General features: G+C 53.1%; 1 protein-coding gene across 1 annotated transcript in view; it reads right to left on the reverse strand.

The window, feature by feature from the left end:
* The window catches only part of SEMA7A (semaphorin 7A (JohnMiltonHagen blood group)), a 49,875-nt gene that overhangs the window by 13,993 nt on the left and 20,172 nt on the right, over positions 1-15,710 (reverse strand). Inside the window, exons 2-7 of the mRNA XM_084640417.1 lie at positions 5,625-5,758; positions 4,664-4,705; positions 3,952-4,047; positions 3,165-3,246; positions 1,782-1,892; positions 131-270 (exon numbers count right to left, since the gene is read on the reverse strand). Of these exons, the coding sequence (XP_084496543.1) occupies positions 131-270; positions 1,782-1,892; positions 3,165-3,246; positions 3,952-4,047; positions 4,664-4,705; positions 5,625-5,758 (605 nt within the window). The remainder of the gene's footprint in view (positions 1-130; positions 271-1,781; positions 1,893-3,164; positions 3,247-3,951; positions 4,048-4,663; positions 4,706-5,624; positions 5,759-15,710) is intronic.

Genomic DNA, 15,710 nt, shown 5'->3' on the forward strand with positions numbered 1-15,710 from the left:
GCTTTGTAATGCCCAGAGCAACCTCCTCACCATGCGGCCGCACCAGCTCCCAGAAGCAGGGGAAACTCATGGAGGCAATGCCATTGGCTTTCTAACCCGCCCTGCCTGTCCCACTCTGCCTGCTCTGTACCTTGCACAGCTGGGCCACTCTGGAGACATTTAACGGGGCCTCGGGACTCTTGTCCGGATTGTCTTCTTGAAAGAAATAGTAGATCTTGTCATCATGGCGCTCATCTTGCTTGATGACAGTGGCTTTCACAAACTTCGGGTCTGGAATGGAGGAGGAAGAGCCATGAGAATGGGACAGACAAGCAGACATGTCCTAAAAATCTCTCCTAATAGAAGGGCACCTGTGACAACAATCGCCAGGGATTGAACCAGGAACCTCTAGGACTTAAACAAGTGAACTTCTGCATCTGAAGAGCCATGCTACAAAGCCAGGAACTGAAACCGACTCAGATCCTCTATAGATCAGACACAAAGAGAGACCACCCCGACACACTCATCCGTGGCTTACCCCTGTTCCTACACCCTGGTTTAAGGCTCTGGATCTTGCCTTTTGCAGCTTCCTTGAAATGTCAAGGCTTTGGAGTCCAGCTCAGTCGAGTTCCCAGGCTGGTGTGCATGGAAGGAAACCCGTTTCATGGAGACAACTGAGTGCGTAGGGGAAATGCCATGGCATGGAAAGGAGGCCCTGCGGGCTTTGCAGTTGTTTGTGTTTAACCAGGGAAGTCCGGTAACGATGCAAGAGCCCTATTAATACACCTCCCTGGCTCCATGAAGTCAGTTGGAGGGGAGCGTGGAGGCTCATTACTTCGTGTCCCCCGGCACGGAACAGCCTGATTACGTGATGCCCTGGGAGCATCTGCTTTGTTTGCTTCTGCAGGCTCCGTGTTTGCGCTTGACCTGCTGCCATTTTTGGCCCTCATCTGTGAGGGGGATAAAATCCCCTCGCCAGGTGGAAACCCCTGACTCTTCCCTCTGCCAATCCACCAGGGGGCGGGCGGAGGGAGGAACGATGCTTTCCAGATTTGGATTCATTACCAGGCCCCGGCGATAAGAGGAGCAGCCTTTGGGCTCCACCAGGTGTCCATTTGTGGCCAGATGGGCAACTGAAGCGCTCTGCTCGGTTGCCACCAACAGGCAGTGATTGCAGCTGGCGGGCCAATTAAACAGCTGCATTTCCTTCTGGCTTCAAACACGGGACGCTACGTCCGTTTTTCCAGTTCTTTTTTACACAGCTACTTCGGTTTCCCCCAACCTCACGCTGGAGGAACGGTTCCTCTGCAGCCACTACCCAGAGCATTTTGCACAGCACTGGCATTTAGTCCCCATCATTACCGGGACAACTTCCCCAGTGCAGCTAAAGCAGAGGTCCTGGGAGTTGCTAGCAATGGCTGGGGCCAAATAACAGGTGGAAGTTGTTTATCACTCCAGGGATGCCTTATTGTTCAGTGCTGCAGAGAGCAGGCCAGTAAATGCTTTGATTTCCTCTGCTCCAGTGTACGGCAGCCTCCCCACGGCTACCTAAGGAGACTGCCTTGCCTGCCATACTCCCACCCCCGGCATGCTGCTGCTGCGCTGGAGGACTTGTCCCCAAGCCACGTACTGACTCTGTGCAATCCCAGAGCAGCAGATAGGACTACAGCAGGGGGCTGAGGATGCAGGACAGCTTGTGGAAAGAGAACAAGGTGGAAACACCCTTACGTCCCAAGATCATCCTCCTGCTGGGATTAGCCTGGCAGGCAGCCCCAGCCCCAGGGGCGCTCTGCCATACTCACTCTGCATCACTGTGTCGCTGGTGTAGAGCTCCCCAGTCCCTCGGACCTGGCGGAAGCGGGGTATTTTCCCATTGTGCTGGTGCAAGCCGATGGTGGAATAGATGTCTTTGCCTGCAAGATGGGAAGGATCGTTTGCAGCCGACTGGTTTTTACTTCTGCCAGGACTTGCCTAGGGAGTATTTTTCCCCTCAAGGGATCTAGCACAGGTGAAAGGAGCTGGGCTGATGACCCTGGAGGGCGGAGCCCCCTCAGACCCACTGAGCGGGCCTGGCCTGGGTCATGGTGATGCCAGCTCAGCCTGTGTCAGCCCTGGTCTAGCAAAGAGCTCATTCTCCAAGGCCCACTCACGCCGTGGCTTCTAGGCTGGGCCAAGCCCTGCCAGTTGGGGTGGGAGTGGGGGGCTGGCTTTGGATACAGGCACTCGTCCCCTGGGGGCCAGAATCAGCAGCATCACCCCTTAGCTATTCAACAGAGCCATGGAAGCAGCTCTGGTTTTCCAGGGGCAGAAGAAGAGCGGAGGGTTTCAGGGGAGAACGGCATTCACAGTAGCCTTGGACGGGGCATGGGGATGAACTCCCCACTCCACTGCCTTCTCCCCTGGGCATAGGGCTCGGTGGTAAGGGGTAGTGTTGGGGATGGGAGAAAACCAAGGGCCCCCAAGATAGGCAGAACGAAATGTGGCGCCTGGAAGCCCATCACAAGGGCTGAGCCTCTGTGTGCCTGCCTGGGTGAGGAGGATGGGGCCAGGTCCCCTGCGAGAGGGCAAGAGAACCCACCAGCCTCCCTTCTTTGGGCAAGTGGATGAGGTGTTGGCAATGCCAGACTGCCCAGCAGCTTGGGCACTGGGCAAGAGTGATAGGGGAGGGTTTGCAGGGTTACTACCCATCACCATGAACTCTGGCCAGCTTTGGCAGGACAGTCCCAGGCTCCTTCCTCACACTGCTCCAGAGATAGGCTCTAGCCCAGCCCGGAGGTGGCTCACCCTCTCCTGAGGCTTCCTCAGCAGCTCTGATGCTAGAATTAATGGGACTGACCCTGCACTGGGGGCCCACGACATCACCCTGTTCCTGGCTGGAGAGCAGTGCCCACTTCATGCTCATTCCACCTTGAGCTTCTCCCCAGCACGGAGATCTAAGGCCTGTCCTCTGACCAGCACCAGGCCGATTTACAGACCAGCGATGGCATGGCATGGAGACGGCACCATTCCCCCAAAGCCCCTCCCCAACGAGCACGAGCACATAAACAAGGCAAAGCTAAAGACTCTGGGCCAGCCGCCCAACTGGTGGAAATCAGCGTGGCTCTACTGACTTCAGTGTTACACCGGCTGGGGCCTGGCCCTGCGGTGCTACGGGCCGAAGAACAGACACAAGCATTCGGACTTACCATCAACAAGGACCAGGGAGTTCTGGTTAGGCACAAAAGGGGCCAAGCCCTGGGCGGCCTCTCCAACTTTATTCCGATCGGCCTGGGGAGGGCAGAGGGAACAATTAAGAGTCACTGTTGGTAGGAGGGGTTCTGGCACCTTGTTGTATTCTCCCAGCAGGGTAATGCAATCAACATTGGCTCCAAGTCCCTTCTGGAGCAAGAGGAGATTACCTGCCCCCCAGTATTTGGGCCTGGCATGTGCTCTGGCTGCAGGGGGTCCCATGCAGAGCTAGATTGGGTTGGTGCACCAGGAAGCTCAGGAAAGGTGTTTCCTCTGAGTTAAGGCTGTGGGAGGAGGGGTCAGGTCAAGTGTTCCAAGAAGAACTCTGGCATCAAAGCTAACCTGGAGGAACATTTACAGACAAGTGCATTGGCTTGGCTGGTGTTTTCCTGCATTCCCCTTTGCTGTTACTCACTAGAGATAAGTGATCCTTCCTGTCCTCTGCCACGGATCAGATTTCCCAGGCGGGAGCAGAGAGTGGGTTCGGTCATGGACTATTAAACACATAGGCTTTCCCCACATAGGCTTCAAAGCACTTTGCAAAGGAAGGGGAGTGTGATCATCATCATCTGCATTTGACAGATGGGGAAACTGAGGTACAGACAGGCAGAGCAATTTACTCTGGTCATAGTGCAGGTAAGTGGGGACAGAACCACAGGTCCGATGGAGAAGACACTGGACTAAGCATCAGGTGATCCAGGTTCTAGACCTGCTCACCTGCAGGTGACAAACTCCCTGGCTTACCAAGTTCCAGCAGGTGGGCTTGCAGGCATTTGTCCCACATAACAACAGCATGTCGTTGTACTTGCCAATGAAAGTCAGGTAGTTCTTCTTCTCCTCCTGGAAAAGAAAAAGGGGTGCATGAGCCACGGTAGACAGTTTAGTGAATCCCAGTTGCTCCAGGCCCAACCTTAGGAGCCCTGGTAGTACCACTAAGCTGGAGGAGACACCAGGATTTTTCTGGGTATTAAAGCCAGGAGGGACCGTTCCCCATTGTGATCATCTAGGCTGTCCTCCTGGCACAACACAGGCCAGAGAATTTTACTTGGGGAGGGGACTGCAGGATCGGAACACCCTCCAGAGCTCCAGTGTGGGACTCTCAGCCACCCCCACCCCGTAGCATAGAACTGACTCAATCTCCTAATTATACATTCCCCATATTAATGGAATTTGGTGACTCCATATCTCCTGTTCGCCCCCGTCCCGCCAGAACTTCCCACCCCACCCCTGACCCTCAATTCTTCTGACTCATGTTCCCCCTGACTTAAGCCTACATCCTCCACCCCTCTAAGTGCTCATCAAGGTTCCTTTTATGCTGGGTGGCTTAGGAGTCCTACCGCTGAATGGAAAAGGTGCGCTAACAAAGCAGAGGGCTCCTCTGGACTATCTGGAAAACTCCTGATATTTCTCAGAGAGCTAAATCCACCTGGTGAGATCTCCAGACTTACAGACTTACTGGTTTTTGGCAGGCTTCTGTATCATGTGCAGGGAAATCCTCCTAGAGAAAAGGAATAAGCGTGGGTTAGTTCCTGCCCTTGCTGAACAACTGTCTGGAAGTGAATGACGAATGCCGGCAAAGTTCGGTGAACCCATGCGCCACCCACGGGCTGAACTGGCCAGGAAGATGTGGTGGCTGCATGGCTGGGTCAACACAGATAGTCGGCACTTTCCAGATGGTTCCCATGTGGAAGCTACGGGTTGGGAGCACTTGGGAGGCTGGGCCGGTTCAGGGCCATGTCTGGGAGTTTGGGATAAATGGAGGTGGAAGAGGGGCCGCAGGTGGGCAGAGGGCACAGCTGGGGGAACTAGTAGTGGGTTCAGGTCAGGATGCTGTCAGAGGGCTGTCAGGAAGGGCTCAGGTCTCTTGCTGGGGGAAGTGAGTAGGCATCAGTGGCTGGGTGGAGGAGGGAGTGTTAAGAGGGACTGGGGTTTTCAGAGGGTTAACCAGACTGTCCATTTGTATGACAGCAAGAGGGGTGGTGTCTGTGCCTTATCCCTAAGGGGTTAACTTGCCTGGGGGGAGTGGAAGGGCACGGAGACATCATCACCCATGCTTCCACTGCCCAGTCCATGGTATAATTCAGAGCCCAAACCACACTGGCCTCCATCATCAGTGATGTCACTGGCTAGTCTATGTGACATCAGAATCACTAATGCTGAGGTCCAACTCTGGCTGGTCAGCTCCCTGGATAGATTGTGCAGGGTCGTTATCCAGAGGGATTAAAACACAGGGCTGGTTGTTGAGACACTGGCCTTCTCTTCCCAGCTTTGCCCCTGACTTGCTTGAGGAGGCTGGGCAAGTCACTAAGCTGCCCTGTGCCTCTGTTTCCCTAACTGTTCAATGGGGAGAATGCGGCTGAATGACTTCACAGTGAGCTTGGGAGGCTAAGCCATGCACATCTATAAAGCCTCCTTACCGTGTGGTTACTGGAGCTCTCAAAGTCGAAGTAGTAGAGCTTTCCCTCTGCTCCCACCAAGAGAGAGGAATTCCCCTCCTCATGGTAGAGAGTTGTGAGAGTCTCATGCTTGTCCAGCAGAAAGTGTCTCTCCCCTAGAAAACACAGCAAAGAAGAGACTCAGCAGGAGTGTCCATGAATCCAGCAGGGTCGTTGTCTGATTACCAGCCACCCTGCCCCACTGAGGAACAGGAAGTACACACACTGATCTACGCCTCTCAGCTATCAGAGTAACAGCCGTGTTAGTCTGTATTCGCAAAAAGAAAAGGAGTACTTGTGGCACCTTAGAGACTAACCAATTTATTAGAGCATAAGCTTTCGTGAGCTACAGCTCACTTCCTCAGATGCATATCGTGGAAACTGCAGCAGGCTTTATATATACACAGAGAATTGGCACCCTGACAGCAGGATTGTCTGGCTATGTAGACTCCCTCCTCAGGCCCTACGCTACCAGCACTCCCAGCTACCTTCGAGACACCACTGACTTCCTGAGGAAACTTCAATCCATTGGTGATCTTCCTGATAACACCATCCTGGCCACTATGGATGTAGAAGCCCTCTACACCAACATTCCACACAAAGATGGACTACAAGCCGTCAAGAACACTATCCCCGATAATGTCACGGCTAACCTGGTAGCTGAACTTTGTGACTTTGTCCTTACCCATAACTACTTCACATTTGGGGACAATGTATACCTTCAGATCAGCGGCACTGCTATGGGTACCCGCATGGCCCCACAGTATGCCAACATTTTTATGGCTGATTTAGAACAACGCTTCCTCAGCTCTCGTCCCCTAAAGCCCCTACTCTACTTGCGTTATATTGATGACATCTTCATCATCTGGACCCATGGAAAAGAAGCCCTTGAGGAATTCCACCATGATTTCAACAATTTCCATCCCACCACCAACCTCAGCCTGGTCCAGTCCACACAAGAGATCCACTTCCTGGACACTACAGTGCTAATAAACAATGGTCACATAAACACCACCCTATACCGGAAACCTACTGACCGCTATTCCTACCTGCATGCCTCCAGCTTTCACCCTGACCACACCACACGATCCATCGTCTACAGCCAAGCTCTGCGATACAACCGCATTTGCTCCAACCCCTCAGACAGAGACAAACACCTACAAGATCTCTGTCAAGCTTTCTTACAACTACAATACCCACCTGCAGAAGTAAAGAAACAGATTGATAGAGCCAGAAGAGTTCCCAGAAGTTACCTACTACAGGACAGGCCTAACAAAGAAAATAACAGAACACCACTAGCCGTCACCTTCAGCCCCCAACTAAAACCCCTCCAACGCATTATTAAGGATCTACAACCTATCCTAAAGGATGACCCAACACTCTCACAAATCTTGGGAGACAGGCCAGTCCTTGCCTACAGACAGCCCCGCAACCTGAAGCAAATACTCACCAACAACCACATACCACACAACAGAACCACTAACCCAGGAACTTATCCTTGCAACAAAGCCCGTTGCCAATTGTGCCCACATATCTATTCAGGGGACACCATCACAGGGCCTAATAACATCAGCCACACTATCAGAGGCTCGTTCACCTGCACATCCACCAATGTGATATATGCCATCATGTGCCAGCAATGCCCCTCTGCCATGTACATTGGTCAAACTGGACAGTCTCTACGTAAAAGAATAAATGGACACAAATCAGATGTCAAGAATTATAACATTCATAAACCAGTCGGAGAACACTTCAATCTCTCTGGTCACGCAATCACAGACATGAAGGTCGCTATCTTAAAACAAAACAACTTCAAATCCAGACTCCAGCGAGAAACTGCTGAATTGGAATTCATTTGCAAATTGGATACTATTAATTTAGGCTTAAATAGAGACTGGGAGTGGCTAAGTCATTATGCAAGGTAGCCTGTTTCCTCTTGTTTTTTCCTACCCCCCCCCCCCCCAGATGTTCTGGTTTAACTTGGATTTAAACTTGAAGAATGGTCAGTTTGGATGAGCTATTACCAGCAGGAGAGTGAGTTTGTGTGTGTATGGGGGTGGGGGGGATGTGAGAAAACCTGGATTTGTGCAGGAAATAGCCCAACTTGATTGTCATGCACATTGTGTAAAGAGTTGTCACTTTGGATGGGCTATCACCAGCAGGAGAGTGAATTTGTGTGGGGGGGTGGAGGGTGAGAAAACCTGGATTTGTGCTGGAAATGGCCCACCTGATGATCACTTTAGATAAGCTATTACCAGCAGGACAGTGGGGTGGGAGGAGGTATTGGTTCATATTCTCTGTGTATATATAAAGCCTGCTGCAGTTTCCACGATAGGCATCTGAGGAAGTGAGCTGTAGCTCACGAAAGCTTATGCTCTAATAAATTGGTTAGTCTCTAAGGTGCCACAAGTACTCCTTTTCTTTTTGCCTCTCAGCTAGTTACTTTTGCCACACGGTAAACCCAACTGCGGAGACACCCCCCAGATCAAAGAGACCGTCACCATGTGCAGTAATCAGTAACACCACACGTGACGGATGGACCATCAAGTCTGGTACTCAGTGCCTTTCAGAAGGAGGCCCAAATGCCCGATGCACATCCACTTGTGCCATGCTGCACTGGGGGGGTGGACCCACTTCTTACCCTCACTCATCCACCAGCACAAGGCTGGAAAGCTCTCGTCAGCTTCCTCGTAGCAAGTGAAACTGCAGACACTGTGCACATTGGAGCAGCTTCTCACAACTGTCCTGAGCATTTACCAGCCCCTACTCATGTGACATGATAAGTAAGACAAGTATCTGGCCCACAAGAAGAAAAATAAATGGCTTTCCCCAAGTCAAGGAGAGCCTGGCCAGGTGGGGGCAGAGCAGGGGTCCGAAAATTGGGGCCCCTGGCTTCTAGTCCTGCCTTTCTGTGCCCCTGCTGCATTGTACCAGAGCCCCAAAGGACATTGAAACAGAGTCTCTGCTACAGAGGGGAGCTAATACAGCCATGAGCAGGGGCCCTGTGTGGGGTGTGCAGCATGTAAAGACACTGTACCATGGAGCAATTCATGTTAGGGGTGGGGCAGGGGTTAATTCGGGTCAGATAAAAGCATTTGAGCTGCTGGGGGCTTAACTCAGCTGTGTCCGCTGGGAGCTAGAGGCCTGAGGAGAACCAGCCACGTCTCCACTTTTGCGTAGCGCGGGTGGGCCGTGCCCGTCTCCTGGCACTGATCATGCTGGCGTGGCTCAGCCTCCAGCACAGAGGGGCCTGAGCCAGACCCCTGCAGTTGGCTGCCCTGGGCGTTGAGGGCTCTCAGAATCCAGCCCCCCTCCAGATCCACAACATTTTGCAGGCAGCTGGTGTCTAGCACAGGCCAAACCCCCAGATGGGGGTGGGGGGAATCCAGATCCAAATGCAGGGGCTCAAATCTCTCTCTACCTACCACACCAATAGCCACTCTCACTACCACCCACACACTGGTGTCTGCCAGCTGATGCCTCCCACTTCTGGCTCAGCCATAAACAAGAAGAGAGCTAGAGAAACAAGGCAGAGAGACACAGGAAGGGCAGGGAGGATCCTGATGCCCTTACAGGACGTGGTAGAAGGGAGGGGTTGGGAATATTTGATGCAGGAGGGCAGCAGATGAGAGTGGTTTGTCACTGACTGCAAAGCAGCCAGGTTATTGCTCTTCTTCCCAGACACCGCTAATTGCTAATTGCGCTGTGCATCTGACCCTTCTGTGTGCAGAACAGGGAAGAGGATTACACAGCTGCCGAGAAACTGGGGGAGGAACAGATGAGATTACAAGGCTGCAGCCCTCCCAGGCAGACAGGAACAACATGCCCGACAGCCAGCATCCAGCCTTGAAGCTGCCTGCCAGTGTTGCAGAATCATACACTGCTCCCCCTACAGCAGCTCACAGCTGAGGACCTCAGAGTGCCAGGTAAACAAATTAACCAAGACTCACAAACCTGGGAACTAGGTCGCCCCGTTTTGCAGATAGACTCAGGCAGATCAAGCAGCAACAGGACCTTCCGCGCAGCAAGTCAGTGGAAGAGGGAGGAACAGCCCCTGCTGTCCTTACTTACAGGCTGCATGCACGAGCCCACACGGTTCCATTTTGCTGCGCTCCCACGGCTCTTCCCCACCCAAGATCTAGCAGGTCAGAGGCAGCATGAGCTAGGTCAGGCCTTACACTGCTGAGTTCTACTGCTGACACCACCAGTGGCCAGGCACGTGCTCTCCAGCATTGGGGAACGAACACCACCTCTGAAAAATCAGACAGCTGTTCCACGGCCTGAGGGGAGCCCCTCCTACTCCCTGTGCCTCATGAGGCTAATAAAACTCACTAGAGGGGAGGTGGTCTGGGGAATGGTGTCTACAAAGTGCAGTGAACTGATCAAGCCCCGTCCCAGTGGTGAGGAGGATTGCTATTTATTCTTCGCTTACGCAGCAGTGCACCGAGGGTCATTAGTGCAACAGCTGAGCTGCGGCGAAGATCCCTTCCCTGGGGAGGCTGTAGTGCGACTGCGTTGGTTCCAGGACGGGGAATCCTCATTGCCAAGTCGACCTGTGAGAATCACCCACCCTGGGATTCGTTAGGTTCTGCTCCAGCTGGGCTGGGCTTTGAGGGAAGCTCTGGGCTTCTTCCTCTCCCCGGGGCAAGGGCCCTCTCCGTTGATTCTCATGTCACAGCTGAGTTCTCTAGCAGAGTTCTCCTCCCACATCTCCCTTTGGTGCCTGACTCTGCAGGCCTGGAGCCACAACCGGAGCAGAGAGACCTGCGAACTCAGCCTCCAAGTGGGGGTGATGTCCCTGGGCAGTGCAGCTGCATCTGTGCCCCCTAGGGGGTATCTATAATATAGTGTAAAACAGGGGCATGCGCTAGTCGGATCCCTCCACCGTAGCCACATCACTCGGATCGCGAACTGCAGGCTGGCCACAAGACTTAGCGGGGAGCTAAACGGCAGCCTTGATGAAGAACGTAAAGCCCTGGGCTGCCATCAGAAGCGGTATTCCCCGCTGGCACACCAACGAGTGCAATGCATGACTTGTGCCCGCCCCCCCCCCCCCCCGATTTGCAGCTGGTTGCTACAGGCCAGAGCCTTCCTTGGCTGGGCTGGTACACTCTCCTGCTTGCTAGTGAGACATCTCCCTGCTCTCCGCTCTTCTCCTTCCTCTATTGCAGTGTAGCTGCTCCTTTCTGCTGTAAGCTTCCTCCCAAGGGTGCCCTGCCACTAGTAGCGAACGTGAGGATCCTAGTTTTTCCCTAGACTGGGGGCAGGGGCTGTATCACCATCTTCTCTATTAAGAGCCAGGCACACTTAAGTTGCTGTGTCCAGACTATTCAGAGATCTGTCATTGTTCTGACTGTCTCTTACCCTGGCCATCTCGCTGCCCTGGTTTACACTTGGGCCTGCATCTCTTTACCTAGGTTGCGGGCTAGAATCCCAGCCTAGAAAAAGCCCGACGTGTGCAGCCGTGTGGGAAGTCTGCACTGGGGCTGCCTGTGCTTTTCCCGACAGAGGGTCTGCTGACACCACAAGAGCAAGCCCGCCTCGCTCAGTGAAGGCAGCTGAGAGAGGGTGACACCAGTCTGGCGGAGACCCTGGGTACATACTCCGATCGCTAGCCCAGACTGCGCTGTCTTCACCGCTAGCATTACCCAGGTTAGCTGGACTCAAGCTGGCTCGGGAGGCTAGCCCGGAACCAGACGTTGCTGCAGAGACAGACTAGCTGTTGGGTCTTTTACGCCAGCAGGAGGTTCACTTTCAGCCCCAGCGAGCCCATTCTTTCCTGCTGAGAAGGATCAATCAGCGGTGCGCATTGAGCCTCAAGTACAGGAGGAGGGAGCGGGGGAGAGTCTGCAGCCCACATGAGCCAAGGGGAAAAAAGCCCCTGAGCAAGGAAATAAATCTCCGTCACGTGCCTCTTGATTGACAGAGTCAATGCGCAGGGTGGGCAAAGAGCAGGCTGCACACGACCGAGCTTCCTGCCAGGCGCCTTCAGCCACGGCGCAGGCTGCCTGCCTGTCTGGCACAGCTGCTGTACTCAGCAAGTCAGAGGGTGCCTTGATTGTTCTGGTGGCTGCATTGTCTTCTCTGTGCCTCCTCCTTACAAGCAGCAGCACCTGGGATTCCAGCATGGGAGCTTCCTCCCAACAGTGTCCAGCTGGGACGCTGCATTGTGAACTTCCTCCCAGCAGTGCCCGGTCAATGCAGAGTGAGTACCTCCCTGGTCTGACCATGTTAGCGTGGACCAAGACTCCACCAGTGGCTTGTCAGTGCCAGACCCCAGCAGTGTGAGCTTCACCACATCACTGCCCATTTGACTGTAGGCCCGGCCCTATTGTAAAGCCTGTACTGGATCCCACGCATCACCTACTGAGGCAGCGTTGTACCTTCAGGTCACTACGCGCTGTGCCATGATGCTGCGACGCGACATGGCCAGGTTACCCCTCCTCCCTGCAAACAGAGGGCTCACCTCACCTCACCCTGCAGGCTAAGCTTGCAGGAGGCAGGACAGAACCATGAGAATGGGTGCACGATCCTTGTATATCCACAGCGGCCTGTATCGTCGTACCCCAGCCCCCTCACTCTACATCTTCACCAGAGGGGTTAAATTCCTTCCACTCAGCGCAACTCTCTGTGGCTGCGCTTATCACCGCTTACTGTCAGCCGGTTTGGTCAACTGCAAGTCACTTCCAGGAAGCTCACTGCCCACCACATCCAGATGGAAAATACAGCAAACCTCAAGCATGTAGTGTTGTGCAAGTCAGTTACAATCACAAAAGGCTTTTGGGGAAGAGATCAGGGCAGCCCTGATATAGTGCTAGAAAGTACCATCCCTTTACGGCTTGGGAGAGAACGGTACATGGGGTTGCCTGCACACAATGCTCTTACAAATGTAGCCTGCTTGCTGACATGACCTGATTGGGTCTCCTCCAGGATCTGTCCTCTGCAATCCCACAGTGCTCTTTGCCAGAGCACTGTCTGTCTCGTGTCCTGGGTGGCTTGCAGGCCAAGCTGTTACTTGGTTGATCCCTTTCTTGCAGATCCAACAACTTGGGCATGTTCAAAGTGTTGGGCCCATGTTCACTGCTGAATCTTCACCAGATTGAAGACAGATAGAGACACTGAAGCACAGGGAGGTGAAGTGACTTGCCCAAGGTCAACCAGTGACTCAGTGGCAGAGCCTGGATTAGAACCAGAAGTCCTGACTCCTGGCCAGTGCTGGGCAAATACTGCACAAAAGTGTGTCCATGTCTTTCTTAAAGTGTGGTGCCCATAACAGCAACCTCAACTGGCTATATCAAGGCAATAACCTTGGCTCCCCTAGGGTTTTACATCACAGTAGTTATGGCCATGTAAAATCCACATGCCTTTTTGCAGGGAAGACATAGCCTAGTGCCTGGATAACTAAAGAGCAACCCACTGATCTTATGCTACCAGCATACTCTAGCTCTTACTTGGGGGTCCAGTGACCTTTTTCCCTCTTGTGTAACATTGGTCTTCGTCCTACGTTCAACAGCTGACCTAGGGAAACACATGCTGCCTTCAGACTTCCATTTCCCTTATGCAGCACCAGGCTGCTCACTTTATTCCTGCGGATTTCAGTTTGGCTTTTTGCAGTGTGGGCGTTTCGGGAGACTGGGTTTAGTTGAGCTCAGCCATGCTCCAGAGCTCTGCTCAGACCCAAGCTTACACAGAAGCTAATGACTTGTTTCTCTTTGAGCGGCTACAACAAAAACAATCATTTTGCTGGTGCCAGAGCAGTAGTTGTTTTTCTTTCTGTCAGATGCTTCAAAAGGGAGGGATGAATGGTGGAACTCAAAATACACAGGCTTGCCAAATGCCATAAGTGCTTGACTTGCTGCTTTGTTTGGACTCATCTGCTAACCAGGGTTGAACCTGTCTGGTGCTTGGATGGGAGAACTCCAAGAAGAGCCCAGGTCCCGGTACTCTTCTCTCTGAATTGGCACGACCCCCAGTGCTCCCAGAAGTGCGGTGCTGGAAGTGCTGCCCTTTGACGGATTCCCCGTGTGACCTTGGGCATTGATTTCAATGCCTCAATACATTTAAGGATTTGGGTGTGCCTCAGTTTCCCCCTCTGCACAATGGGGCTAGTAGTTCTGCCCTGCCACACAGGGGTATTGTGAGGATAAATATATTAAAGACTGTGAGGTGATCACATGCCACAGTAACTGAGGCCATATAAATAGACTAGATTTAAAGCCCAAGGCTTGCCCACTGGTGGGGATTTAAAGATCTCATGGCACTTTGGTGCAAAAAGGGGTGCTACCCACAATATCCTGGCCAAATTCTAACTTGATAAGCTGCATTCTGTATTCCTGTTGGGGTTCCATTTTAACTCTAGCTGTGAGAATTTACTAGGATGCTATGGCAACCATGATCCACTCCCAGAGGTGGGTTTCAGAGTAGCAGCCCTGTTAGTCTGCATCCGCAAAAAGAAAAGGAGGATTTTTGGCACCTTAGAGACTAACAAATTTATTTGAGCATAAGCTTTCGTGAGCTACAGCTCACTTCATCGGATGCATGCCAGAGGGGCTGCATGTCAGAGGTAGGCGAGTTGATCCCCACTCATGCAGTCTGTAAACGCGCTGGGATCCTTCTGGGTGAAAGGTGTCAGGTTGTTCTTCGATTAAGAAACCCAAACCCTCTCCAAGCCATGCTCTGCTTTTCCATGCACAGCCCCAGACTGGCATTTTCAGTGTCTGGTAGGAGAATCACCCCATGTGCATTCTTGATCTCCATTTCAGTGGAGGGGGAAAAAAAAAGTCGCAGTTCCCAGAAGAAGACTGACCCCTCCAATGAGACAATGCCATGAGGAAGGAGGCTTCCCACCCACCCTCCAAATTCCCATCAACTCGCTCTGAGCTTTTCCATGACATTTTATCTGGGTCACACAAAAGCCCCAGCCAGCTGAAGAATCAATGGAGCAATTGTCATTTCAGATGCTAAACTGAGTGGGAGAATGCATACAAGAAAGGAGAGCTTTGTACTTTGCAGGGAAAGCAGCTGGATCAATTACTGGCAGATACCAGGACCTGGGCACAGCAGAAGAATACGGGGCAGAGAGAGAGATAACAATATGTCCCACAGGAAAGTCGGGCAGGTGGGGGTAACGGAGAAGCAGATAAGGAGAAAGAAGGTGCTCTCATAGGAAAATGCCTCCCGTAATTAACTAACAAGAAGCGACCCATCCAAAGAGCAAATGCTACTTCTCCCAACTACTAAGGGAGCTTGCAAACATGGTCAGTTGCACAGCAAGGGAACCAAGAAACAGACTAGCTTCCATCACCTGGGGCTGTTCATGTTATTCAGCTAAGCTGAAGGGCACCACAACTGATCTTCAGTCTCAGTCAGCTGTCCTTGCACACCACATAGTAGGAATAAGCACGTTTGTTCTTTTACTTATGGGGAAGTGAGGAGGTGAATGGCCTCCTGGTACAAATGGCCCAAGTTCAGTGGGGAGTTGCCTTGATCTGCCCCTTCCAGGCACTGCAGTGTCTGGCACGCAGGAATGTAGGACTGGTCCATCCAGTCTGGTATCCTGCCTCCAGCACTGACCAGAACCTGCTCCTTCACAGGAAGATAAGCCCCTCTTTCACCATGCCCCCACACTGCACCTGGCCAATTGTTCAATGCTCCAGCCAGATTTGGGGATGGGGAGGGAGATTTCTTTCCGGACTCCCCACCCCCCGCCTCCCCCCTCCCCAAATGTAACCAGTTTATGCTTCGAAGCCAGAGCCAGTGTGGTCTAGTGCAGTGGTTCTCGAAGCCGGTCCGCTGATTCTTCAGGGAAAGCCCCTGACAGGGCGGGCCGGCTTGTTTACCTGCAGTGTCCGCAGGGTCGGCCGATCGTGGCTCCCACTAGCCGTGGTTCGCCGCTCCAGGCCAATGGGGGCTGCAGGACGGACGGCCAGCACATCCCTCGGCCCGCGTCGCTTCCTGCAGCCCGTATTGTCCCGGAGCGGCGAACCGCAGCCAGTGGGAGCCGTGATCGGCCGAACCTGTGGACGTGGCAGGTAAACAAACCGGTCCGGCTGGCCAGGGGCTTTCCCT

The sequence above is a fragment of the Lepidochelys olivacea genome (genome assembly GCF_965140295.1).
Source record: "Lepidochelys olivacea isolate rLepOli2 genome assembly, chromosome: 10".
In the NCBI taxonomy this organism is placed as follows: domain Eukaryota; kingdom Metazoa; phylum Chordata; order Testudines; family Cheloniidae; genus Lepidochelys; species Lepidochelys olivacea.